Source organism: Notamacropus eugenii, chromosome 1 (assembly GCF_028372415.1).
Source record: "Notamacropus eugenii isolate mMacEug1 chromosome 1, mMacEug1.pri_v2, whole genome shotgun sequence".
In the NCBI taxonomy this organism is placed as follows: Eukaryota; Metazoa; Chordata; class Mammalia; order Diprotodontia; family Macropodidae; genus Notamacropus; species Notamacropus eugenii.
Window position 1 is genome coordinate 482925443 of NC_092872.1, and position 12217 is coordinate 482937659.

Here is a 12217-nt window from a genome sequence, read left to right on the forward strand (position 1 = left end):
TGGGGGTGGTGAGGGGTTGGGGGTTGCGACTTGTGGGCACACAAGGGTTAAAACTTCCCTCTGGCTAGGAGGACAGCAACAGGTTGAGGCGGGCTGGGCTGGTTTCTGCATTCTTCCCTTTTCTCCAGCAGAGGGTCTGGGCTGTCTCAGTTGTCCTACATAATAGTTGTATTCAAGGGAGGCTGGGCTGTCTTGGGAGGGGGGACGGGGGCGGGGAGGAGGGGGGTGTGACCGGAGCGCTGCCGGTCCCTCCGCCCTTCTGCTGCCCCCAGCCACTGCCGCCTCTGGCCAGAGGACTCCGCAGCCCACTCCACTGACTCTGCTTTGGAGTTTCACACCGGAGAGCCGCAAAGATGGACTTCGGCATGTCTGTAGCCCTGAGCAAGAGATTCCAAGGTAACCCAATCTCTTTCGGTCTCCCCGTTCTCCTGACGCCTCCCTCCCAATCTACCTCCATCCTCCTTACCCCCCGCGCCTCCCCCCATCCTTCTTCGGACACCTGCCTGTCCCCAAACCACTTCCCCTGGTCCTCCAACTTTCAGCCTTGCGTCGGGTTTTCCAAGTTAACTTTTTACAGCCTAGAAAGTTTGGGGGAGAGGGAATCATGCCGCTTGGAAAAGATGATCCCCTTCAAAACTCCCCTGTCTTTGTTTTCTACAGGAGGGAAAGCATTCGGCTTGCTGAAAGCCCGGCAGGGGAGGAGGCTGGAGGAAATTAACAGGGTAAGAAAGCCATTGGCTGCCTCTAGGTGGCTGGAAAAACTTCCCTCTGATCGATTCGTAGGTCAGGCCATGGGTCCGGGCAGGCTCACGCTGGGACGTGGTTGCCTTGCTTCTCTCTTTTTCCGTAAGCACCGTGAACTGGGGAGTATATTTTGGCTCCCTGGGTCTCTGTCACCCTGGAACCTCTCCCCCACCTCTTTTGTATCTTTCTTTGGGAAATATTTGTGTCCCCTCTGGAAAGAAGTTTGGAATCTGCCTCCATTCACTTTTGCAACTTAAAACTTCATTGGGCCCTTTTTCCCCCTCCTTCCTCTCCTTTATTTTTCTTCTTGTCCTAGGGACCATGATTGGAATAGATCTGTGTTGTCCCCACACCCTACTTAAACTTTCCTCTTCTACAAGTTTCTCTACCTTCTTTTCTAAATATACGTCCCAATTGACCCATTCCGCTGTCCACTAAAGTTAGATCTTTCTCTCAATTTGCTCAAGGTCACTGAAGTTTCAGGTTGCAAATTGTGAATCTCCAGCCATGAAAAGTGGGGGCTGGGATAGACCATTGCTGGTGAGTGTGTGGTTCTGTCTTTCCCTGGATTAGGGACTCTCAACCTGAAAGCAAATGACTTAAAGACCAGTTCAGAAGTCATAAAAGCATAGAAAGTTAGCACAGGATAGGACTTTGGAACAAAGTAGGTGAGAGCTGGACTGGATCTTAGATATCTGGTTCAATTCCATTTAATAGATAGAGTCAAGTCAAATGACTTGACTAAGGTCACTCAGAGCTGAGTCAAGAACTCAGGTCTTCTTACTTTGAGATCATGGCTTTTTTCACTAGGTTTCATGAACTAAATGCATGCTCTGGTTTCTAGATATTTGGAGTCCCTCTTGTCCCCTTTCCCTCACCTCATCCATAAGCTGGGCTCAGGGAATACCACTCATTACTCTTTCCCCACTGCCAAGCTTCCCACCTCTATGTTTCCTTCATAGCTCCTAGAACTTCCCCATGGGGAGGCAAAGAGGGCTGATGTCTTACATGTTAGGACCAAGAGAAAAGGAATTTTTTTTATCATTTTCTTTTAATCATAGTTTGTATAAGAAAATTCTTTTAACACTAAAGAAGAATGGGGAGTTTAATCTTGTGGTGGTGGGGGATACCTGACATGTATAATTTGAGCAAAATAATGAGGTTTTTACTTGGAAAAGTAAACCATCTCAAACTCTGCCTTGATGATGATGATAATAATAATAATAGCTAGAATTGATATAGTGCTTTAAGGTTTCCAAAGCGCTTTCTAAACAAAAATCCTCTTAGGGCAAGTAGTAGGGTGGTTATCAATACCTCCATTTTAGAGATAAGAAGACTTATCTTAAACATGCGAATTGACTTGCCTACGATCACCCAGCTAGTGGTTTTCAAAGAAAGTATTCTAGTTCCTGATCTTTTAACTCTACTACACAGACTTCCCATCCCTCTCCCCCAAAACCTGACCCTCTCCCAGTATATACCTTTACTCCTCATGCTGAATTACTGTGCCCCTGGGGCATACTCCCCAGAGTCTGTCCCTCTGGTGCTATACTATGGAATTGGAGCTGGGCAGGGTGTGCTGAGACAAGACATGTGGGGCAAATGCAGTGGCACACTTCCTAACCTCCCAGAGTATTTGTTTTGGTTTGTTCTATTGGATGGGGTTCTTCCTCCAAACATTAGAGATTTGGGGAAGCAGAGGAACTTCTAGGGTCAGGCATTTCCTATGTCTCCTAGGTCCCCCAAATGAGTTGACTCACCCTACACTCTCTGCCCCTCATAGCTCTTCTTCCTTGGAAAAGAGAGTTAGAAAGGATGCCCACGGCCTTTCTGGAAGATGCTTCTGTTCATTCTCAGGTCAGCCCTGCTGTGGAGCTGCCTGGCAAGTCATCAGGAAGATACTGCCAGACTCATACTCATTCTTGGCTCTTTATGAGGCCACTGGACAAGATCCTGGTGTTTTAACCTCTTCCAGGTCCCAGTGGGGCCACTCCAGTCCAGGCTTGAGTTACATGCTGGACGAGTCCACCCAAAGCCAGCAGGACCCTGAGCATTTGGCTGCTGAAGTCAGAACTGGGGAACGCAGTCAGGCTGGAGAAACAATGGAGGGAGGCAGGCTTAACTGGCTATTTCCTCAGCCAGCCACACCCTTCTGGGATCTGGGGTGGGGTAGAATGGGATGGAATGGGGTGGGAGTTTTAGAAGCAATGAATTTTGGGGTAGAAGAGAGTTCGAGATCATCTAGTTCCTTCCCCCTGGAATCTTAGAGATGAGGAAACTGAGATTAAGTAATTAGCCCAAGGTCAAACAGGAAATAGAGGACTAGCTTTGGGAGGGACTGAGCCTGGTTTGGGGAAAGGGAGGAGCTTTGGATTTTAGTGATCCACGTAGACTCTACCTTGAGTGGGGTCAAGATGAGGAAATCTGTTAGTGAGACCATTGGTTGGGCCTCTGGAGCTAGTCTCGTTGCAAGTTTGTCTCTTTCTCCCTGACCCTGGGGTGGGGCTTGATCTCAACCTAACCTGGAGCTATCTGGTTTTGTAATTCTAGGGGCCAAGCCCTCATCACCTGAGCCCCAACTTACCTACAAGCAACAGCAGCTTTCTTACACCATAGAAGCCTCTGTGTTAGGAATGTAGGCTAGGAGGTCTCTGTGTACCTTGTAGAATTTACTAGGTGAGTTGATAGTCAAGGGTCAGTTGTGAGCTGCATGGCAGGCTCAGGAATGGTGGGGTGAGTTCCCCCAAAAAACTTTGTATTTTGCAAAGTACTTAGAAACACAATGAGCAGTGGCAACATTTAGAAGACCAGAATCTAAGAAATGCTTGTATAAAAGCTTTGCCCATAGCTTAAAATCTCCTTTGGCACATTAGTGGATAGTTATAGAGATATGGTGGGCCATCAAGGAATGGACAGTGTGGGGTACCAAAGACAAAAATCAAATGTGAAGCAATTAGGGCTTTGTTTCAGGGTACCAAAGTTTATTTTTTAAGTGTTTACTGATGGCCTTCCCATTATAATCATTTCTTGGGGGTTAGAAATACCCTACCCCTCCCCCAACTTCAGATTGAACCTTCCCTGGTAACAAAGAAAAATAATAAACAAAAGATCTGACGTGGGGACCGTGTATATAATATTGCAGCTAACAATGTATATAATATTATGTATACAATTCTGTCTCAGCAGTCTTCTACCTCTCTGCTTAGGAATTGGGAGCTATGGTTCATTATCAGTTTTCTAGAGTTGTTATCGGCTTTTCATTTATATTGTTGGGTTCGTTGTCCATATCATCTTTTTGGGTCTGCTTATTCTATATCAGGATATATTGTATGTCTAGATATTCTATATCAGTCTATACACATCTTCCCATGTTACTTTGAATTCATTGAATTTGCTGTTTCTTCCTGCACAATAATATTCTGTTATATTCATGCACTATAGTGTTTCACTTATTCTCCCACTGATGAGTATTTAGGGTACCAAATCTATGGGGTACCAAGAGCCCTACAGTGGAAGCAAATCTTTCAGTGGCACAGAATTTAATAAATAGGGAGCAAAAACAAATTAACTAAAAAATGAAGCTACTGATTGGCCTGCTTCCCTACTCCCAAATACTAGGACTGTTCCTCCTAGACCTGTCCTCCAGCTACCCTTGTGTTGCACCAGTTGAAAAGTTTGTGCACTTCTGGCCCCAATATTACTAGTTATGGCTCTGGGGGAGTCACCCAAATGAATGACACCTCAAGGATGCTGTGGAAAGGATTTTCATTCAAGGTCAAGTTTGCCTCAGTCACTTCTGAAGGGCCTCCCAACTCTGAGATTCTGGGACTGTGTAAACTCATCTCCTTCCCTCCTTAAGAACAGAGTCCCCCATCACATTGGTGATGCCACTGTGGGAGGGAGATATGTGTGTGTACACTGAGCCACTGGCCTGCTTGCTGAAAGTGGCACCCAGCCACCCTTGCCTGCTCTGGAGAAGAATAGAGGTCATTGTGAGAGGAAGCACCTTCAGTTCAGATCCTCATGTGCAGCCTCTGTTTGGTACCAAACATGTTGGGCTTGGAGACACTGATTTGTTCTGTACCATGACGGGTAAGCTTGGTATTGGGGTCGAGGAGATTATCCAAAGTACCCTTCCATCCCCAGACTCCTTTGATCCCAGCAACAGGTTCTGTGGGGTTTCAGTGACTCAGGGCTCCAGATCACAAAACTGATAGAGAAAAATAGAAACATTCCCCATGGGGACTTTGGGATTGAAGAATCTGGCCCCTAATTTGGGGGATGGCATCAGAGGAAGGGCCACTTGATATGGTTCTACTCTATAGCTCCTTTCTCTTCTCTCTTGAGCAAGCTAGGAACCCTCCCTTGTGATGTCTGGGCTGGGGACAGTCCAGCCCTAGCCTTATGTTTTTGTTTTCTCACTGTGTATTTTGTCTAAAGGACTACGGAGATTAGGGCCTGAGCACTGCTCCCCACTCCCCCCACATAGCTGACATTCTCCACGGCCCAGACGACAGGAAAGGGGCGACCCCAGGCCAGCCAGGTCCAGCCTTATATGGGAAAGAGAGAAATTGCTCAGACTTCCCACAGGGGCCAGGAGGCCCAGGACTGTGTGGGCAGAGCTTTAGAATGCCCAAGCTGCCTCTGCCTAGTCTGGGAAGATTGCCGTAGAGTGGAAAGGATAATTGGATCAGTGTCAGATGATCTGGGTTCTAATCACAGTTCTGTTCATTACTGACTGTGTCCCCTGACGAGTCACTTCCTCATTTGCAAACTAAGGAGGGGTGGGGAAGAGGAGGGAGATTGGATCTCTCATGTCTCTGATGGCTCTAAATCTAGGATTTTGTGATAGTCTTATGAACTCAAGGAGAGTTGAAACCTTCAGGGTGCCATTTGACTGACTTTTGTAGAGACATAGTCTGCCCTGTCCTCCAGTTCACCAGCCTGTTGCAGCCTTGCTCTTACACAGTGCTCTCTTGCTTATGAGGATAAGGATCTGTGGCCCAAAGCCTGCCCCATACTCCTAGCCTTCCCAAATGGCTTAAAGGACATTTAAAATTTTACATCCACCTTATTTCTGAAGGGTCACTTTAGAATGAAAGTAACAATTGAAGACCTAGGTACACACACACACACGCACACATGCACATATGCGTACCCGCACAAACAATAAAAAGCTAAGCACAACCCATTTGAATGTGTGCAGAGGGTGGGTGGGTATAAATTCACAAGGGAGGAAAGAAAAGGGTTTATATCTATACCTGGGAAGGTTGTGTGCCACCCATATATGTGCCTGAGTGAATGTGCCCAGTTGGCATTACAAAAACACCCTTCTCTCTTGCTCTTCCTTAATATATTATAAGGGAGATGGCTGATAAGCTGCCACGTGAGCCCCAGATACAGTGTCACCACCAAAGGTTCAGCTGGCCTTGGCCACTTTGGGACCAGAGTCATGGGGAGGTGAAGATGGAATTTCTTTGGGGTTTGACTCGTTTGCATAATTGGTTGTTTTTCTCTCCTTCTGATCATTAGCAAGAGGGTTAAGTCCTCTCAAGGAAAGAGAGCTTCCAAGGCGAATGTGAGATCATTGGTCTTGGTGATCACCTTTACACAGCTCCTACAATTCAGCAGGCACTACCCAGATCACAAGTAATATAGAGCCCTGACCTTGTAGAAGCTTCTGTGCTACACTAGTAAAGACATTGGAAGCTTTCTATAAGGCTGAACTTGGTTTCAAGGTTTATACTCAAATCCTCTTGGTCCTTTGAGACATTGAACCCCTCTGGATGAGGTCCAGAATGTAACTGCCTTCCACACTATTCTGCCATATAGATCCCTCCAAGGGAGAGAACAAGACCAGGCAGGGTATGGAAGGTGCAGGCAGGTAAGATGTAAAGTTCAGAAAAGTCAGCTAAGTCAGGAAGGAACAGGCAAGCGAGGCTAGCAGAGTCAGATAATAAATAGGTCATAGAATCAGTCAATAAACATGTTTCTAGCTAAGTGAGCTCTGATGCCCAATAATATATTGCTTGCTAGATTCACAAATGTTCAACTTCATTAGGATAAGATCAGAGGATTATAGCTAAAACCTAATGAGGAGCAAAGGTACTAGGATCCCCATATCCTAGTACCAGTTCTCATAGTACATTCCATATCAAATAATGTCATATTGAATCACTAAATTTTAGAACTCTAGGAAGAGATCTCAAAAGCCATCAAGTTCAATTCTTGCCGGACTTTGAATGCCTTCTGTGATAGTTCTACAAATGGTTAACTTTTCTGGAAATTCTGCAGAGTTCAAGTATACTTCTTTAAAATAATACTACTAATAATTATTAAAATAGATAGCATTTATGTTGTTGCTTGGTTGTTTTCAGTTGCATCTGACTCTTTGTGACACTATTTGGGGGTTTTCTTGGCAAAAATACTGGAGTAGTTTGCCATTTCTTTCTCTAGCTCTTTTTACAGATAAGAAAACTGAGGCAAACTAGGTTAAGTGATTTGCCCAGGGACACACATAGTAAGTGTCTGAGACTGGATTTAAACTCAGGAAAATGAGTCTTCCTGGCTCCAGGTCCAGTACTTTCTCCACTATATCAGCTAGCGTTTAGATTACATTCATTGCTTGGTATAGGCTGTGTCTGATTCCATTCCACAATCCTATAAACTGAGGCCCATTTCCTTTTCCTTGGGCATATCAGTAGTAAAGGCCAGAGCTGGGGGTCAAATCCAAATCTCTCCTGTTTCTAGGCCCTATATTCTTTTTACTATACCACAGCGATTTATAATCTCAGGTTCCTCGTCAGTAAAATGAGAGGCTTGGGCTGCATGATCACTGTGGGCCCTTCCAGAGCTATCTTCCTACGTTCTGTGCTTTCCCACATTTCTCATACTGGCTGGAAGTCTCCATTGCTCCTAAAATTCCCCCTGACAACTTTTGAGGATGGTCACACACTAGTCCTTATAGAAAACTCTAGAGAACAAAATTATAACTGTCCTGTATTCCTATACCAACTTTTTGTTTTGTCAATGGAGGCAAAAATCCTCTGGGTTTCTTCCTTTTCATTTTGGAGGTGGATCCTCAATGGAGGCATTTAAAGATGCAGCCTCTATAGGATGCATCAGAGTGGGGGTTCTCCTTTACCTGGTCCTTGCAGCCCGTAGTTGACTCACTCCTAACTATCATGGCTGCTAGAGCAGGGAAGAAACCATGGAGATGGTGGCTAGCCAGGGAAACTGCCCTGATTTGGAAAACCAGGACTTTGGGAGAAGGTAAAGTTGGGCTGGAGCCTTGGACAGATTTGTGTGTTTGTCCTTTGTTGCTCAAGAAGACCATGCCATCAGAGAAATGATGACGTGACTTGCACTTGATTTTGTTTTGAGTGAGGGAGGGCTGTGCAGGTCACCAGCCTCACTTCTCCTCCAGAGCCATTTGAATCTGGTGACCAGATATTCATCAGGATGACTGGAGATGACCCAGGATGAGGCAATTGTGACACTCACAGCTAGTGAGTGTCAAGTGTCTGAGGTGAGATTTGAACTCAGGTCCTGACTCCTGCACTGGTGCTCTACCCACTGCACCACCCAGAGTACAAGTGGTGAATAATTTCCCAGGGGTCTCAGGGATGTAGCTAAGTACCTTCTATATTTTTTCCACCAGACAATAATAATGATTTTATACATACGTGTGTACGATTTATATACATATATATACAATATGTGTATATAATGTATACATGTGTTTACATGTACATATATGATGTTATATACATATACACATATACACACAATTAGCATTTCTATAGCCCATTAAGACTTGCAGAGCACTTTATATAAGCTAGCTCATTTAATCTTCACAAGGACCCTGTAAGGTAGTTGTTATTGAGTTTTTTCAGTCATGTCTGACTCTTTCTGACCCTATTTTGGGATTTTTTTTTGTGAAAATACTGGAATGGCTTGCTATTTCCTTCCATAGCTCATTTTGCAGATTTTACAAACTGAGACAAAGAGAATTAAGTGACTTGCTCAGGGTCACGTAGCTAGTAAGTGTCTGAGGCAAGAGTTGAATTCATGAAGATTAGTCTTTCTGGTTCCAAGTCCAGTGCTTTATCCAATGCTGCACCTCACTGCCTGGCAAAATAGGGGTTATCTTTCCCATTTTACTGCCTGACAGGTTTAGTGACTTGCTCAAGGTTAGTCAACTAAGTTACTGAGGCAAGATTTGAACTCAGTTCCCCAAGGATGAGAATACTCAGTCTAGTGGATTTTCTGCTGAGTCATTTTGCCTCCACTATGCCCAATATTCATGTCTATATTTTTAAAAAAATGTTTTAGCATCACAGTCCTTTCCCAACGACTCCCCACCCCCACCCCTACTAACACACTCTCTTTTGTAATACTCAAGTGAAACAAATCAACCTATTGACCATGTCTGTAAATATGTGTCACTGTGCCTGTAGTCTGTCACCTCCTTTCTGAGAGGCTTCACTATCATTTGCTGATACGTTTTTCTCTTAAATGTGGAAGTCATTCTCTTTAGGGAAGGTTGAGACTGAGAAAGAAAGGAAGAGAAGAAAGGGAGGAAAAACTACTAATAATACCTTAGCAGTTTTCAAAGCACTTTCACTACAATTATAACATTCAATCCTCACAACACTTCCATGAGAAAAGAAGGGTAAGGATTATTAGCCCTATAGAAGCATATTTAAAAAAAACCTTTTTAGTTTCTTTAGAAATAATATATCTCTTTAAAGGCCTTTCCAGACTTTTGGGGAAAACGCCTTGGAAAAGAGGATGATAGGTGAGGACAAAAGCACACATGGTTTTCGTTAGGAAAATGGAGTAAAGATGATAATCAAATTTAACTACACCTTCCCTAACCTTGAAGTGATCTGGTTATTGACCCATCTGAGGGAAATCGCCTTACCTGCCCACCTGAAATGATTGGTAGGCTGGCCTTCTACACTGGGAAGGGATTAAGTTATCTGTTGGAGGTAGGAGGTCCCTTTTGTTTAACTTCTGGAGTGAGGCCAACTAGTCCTGGAGGCAGATAGAGGGTAGTGATTTGGATGGTCCCTTCTGAAATGTTAACCCAGACTCCCATTTTAAGATATCTTTTCCTTGTTTAAGGTTCCTCTAAGTGTTACTGGAAATCTTCTTGGAGCAGAAAGTCTCATCCAGGGGCACGAGAGACTACGCCAGTTTGGACATCTCTCTTAAGTTAGAAATAGCTTAGAAGTTAGATGATAAATTAAATTGTTTCTAGCAGACCTGAACCTAAATTGCAGAGTACAAGTTTTTTCTTCAACATCTTCAGTTTACAGATAAGAAAACTGATTCCACTTAAGGTTGTCACTTGTCCAAGGTCACATAGCAAGATCTATGACAGAACCCGTACTGTGAGCCCAGCTGGGGCATCTGATTTCAGGTTCAAAGTTCTTTCTGCCATGCTATGCTGATTCTCTTTAGAAAGAGTTCAAGACCAGGGCAAGTCACACTGTGTGATGCCCTCACCCGAACACAAGAAACCATTTTTATTCTGGTGAACTTAGCTTAAAATGAACTCCAGGGGTGGTCTTCAAGGAGAAAATAAGTCAGGGGGTCTTAACATGGGGTCAACTGACAATTCCAATTTTTAAACAACTACTTTTAAATATAATTGGTTTCTTTTGTAATCCATTGTGTTTTATGCATTTTAAAACATCATCCTAAGAAAGGGTTCATAAGTTTCATCATTCTGCCAAAGGGGCAAATGACACAAAACAGGTTAAGAACCCTTTGCAATAAGGTAACTTGAAGTGGAAAAGGCACGTGGGTATGTGTGAATGTGTGTATTTTGCATATATAGGTAAGGTGATAAAGTGGAGGGAATTTGGTCTTGATGATAGTTAGAGCAGTGTTGAGCTGCCTACATGGGGGTGGATGGAGAGAGAGAGACAGACAGAGAGACAGGAATCCTTAGGCTTTTTTTAAAAAAAAGTTTTTATTGCTATCTCCTGTTCCTTACATCATCACAATTATCCAAATATCCCTCTACAACCCCTTCCCAGAACAAATGGAATTTTTTAGAGAGGAAAGCAATCAGCACAACTGACCGATACATTGAAAACATCTGAAATCATGTCCATTGTCATCCTCCTACCTCCAGGAAGGAGTAGGTTGGGAGTGCCTTCTAATCTCTTCATTCAAGTCTTGAAGGGACCTTTTTGTTATATTTACTTCAGATTTTTGTTTCTTGTTGTCCTTTCTATTTAGATTGTTGTAGTTATAGTGCATATTATTTTCTTGACCCAGCTTACTTCACTTTGCAGCAATTCATTTAAATTCCATGCTTCTCTATTCATTCTACACGTCACATTCAGGTACCATGATTTGTTTAGCTATTGCCCGATCCATGGGCATCAACTTTTGTTTCTAAGTCTTAACTATCACAAAAAACTCTTCTAAAATATTTTGGAGTATATGGAGACTTTCTTCGTATTGAAAACTTTCTTGGGATATCAGCCCAGCAATGGATTCTCTGGTTCAAAAGATAAAGACATTTCTTTCACTTTATTTATCAGAGAAGTTTGATGAGAAGATATTTTACCTCTTCAATCATTTCCTTTCTTATCATAGAAGCATTAATGTTGTCTGTGCAGAATCTTTTCAGTTTCTTTTATCTTTTGTAATTGCTTCTATCTCTTGTTTGATTCACAATATATCTCCTATCCATAGCTGTGAGGGCTTTTTTTTTTTTTAAGATTTTCAGTTTCCATTGAAACTTCCCATACCAGCCACTTTCCTAATTTACAACCCAGTGCACTAGCAAAGGGTTTATCAGAGAACTGGGCCAAGGGTCATTGCTCCTACTGTAGTACATACCTTTGAGTCATTATCCAAAGACAAGGAAGATCAGAGAAAGCTGGGTAGTGCACTGGATGGAGCTTTGGGACTGGAGTCACGAAGATTTGAGTTCAGATTCAACCTTAAGTGCTTACTGTGTCACCCTGTGCAAGCCACTTAACCTCTGCCTGCCTCAGTTTCCTCAAGTGCAGAAGGAGGATAAAACTCAACCTCACAGGGATGTTGAGAAGAACAAATGAGATATAATTTGTAAAGTACCCGAGGTACTCAATAAGTACTTATTCCCTTTCCACTCTCCTTTTAAGGAGGAAACTGTGGACAGTACAGGACAAGAGGCAGGTGGTTCAAATGGTTAGAGTCAGACACATGAAGCTGAGAAGCCTGCTCTGACCATTTAGCTTCCCAAGAGCCTCTGCCTCTGATGTGTTCTTTCCCTCCTCTTGTGGTGGGGATGGGGGGAAGGAGGGAGGGGAATTCAGTCAGCAGCAGCTGCTGTGAGCAGTGAGCCAGCTCTGAGGACCATCTGGAGGAGGCATGGAGGAGAGAGGGTCAGCCTCTCTCTCCTGCAGTTTGATCTCAGCTGCTTCTTCCATTACTGGCCCCTCTGTTAGCTAAGGCATTTAGGCTT

General features: G+C 43.7%; 1 protein-coding gene across 1 annotated transcript in view; it reads left to right on the forward strand.

The window, feature by feature from the left end:
* The first annotated feature begins 233 nt into the window (after positions 1-233).
* AIF1L (allograft inflammatory factor 1 like) overlaps positions 234-12217 on the forward strand; it is a 31357-nt gene continuing 19373 nt past the window's right edge. Inside the window, exons 1-2 of the mRNA XM_072632749.1 lie at positions 234-396; positions 661-722. Coding sequence (XP_072488850.1) covers positions 354-396; positions 661-722 — 105 coding nt within the window. The 5' untranslated portion in view covers positions 234-353. The remainder of the gene's footprint in view (positions 397-660; positions 723-12217) is intronic.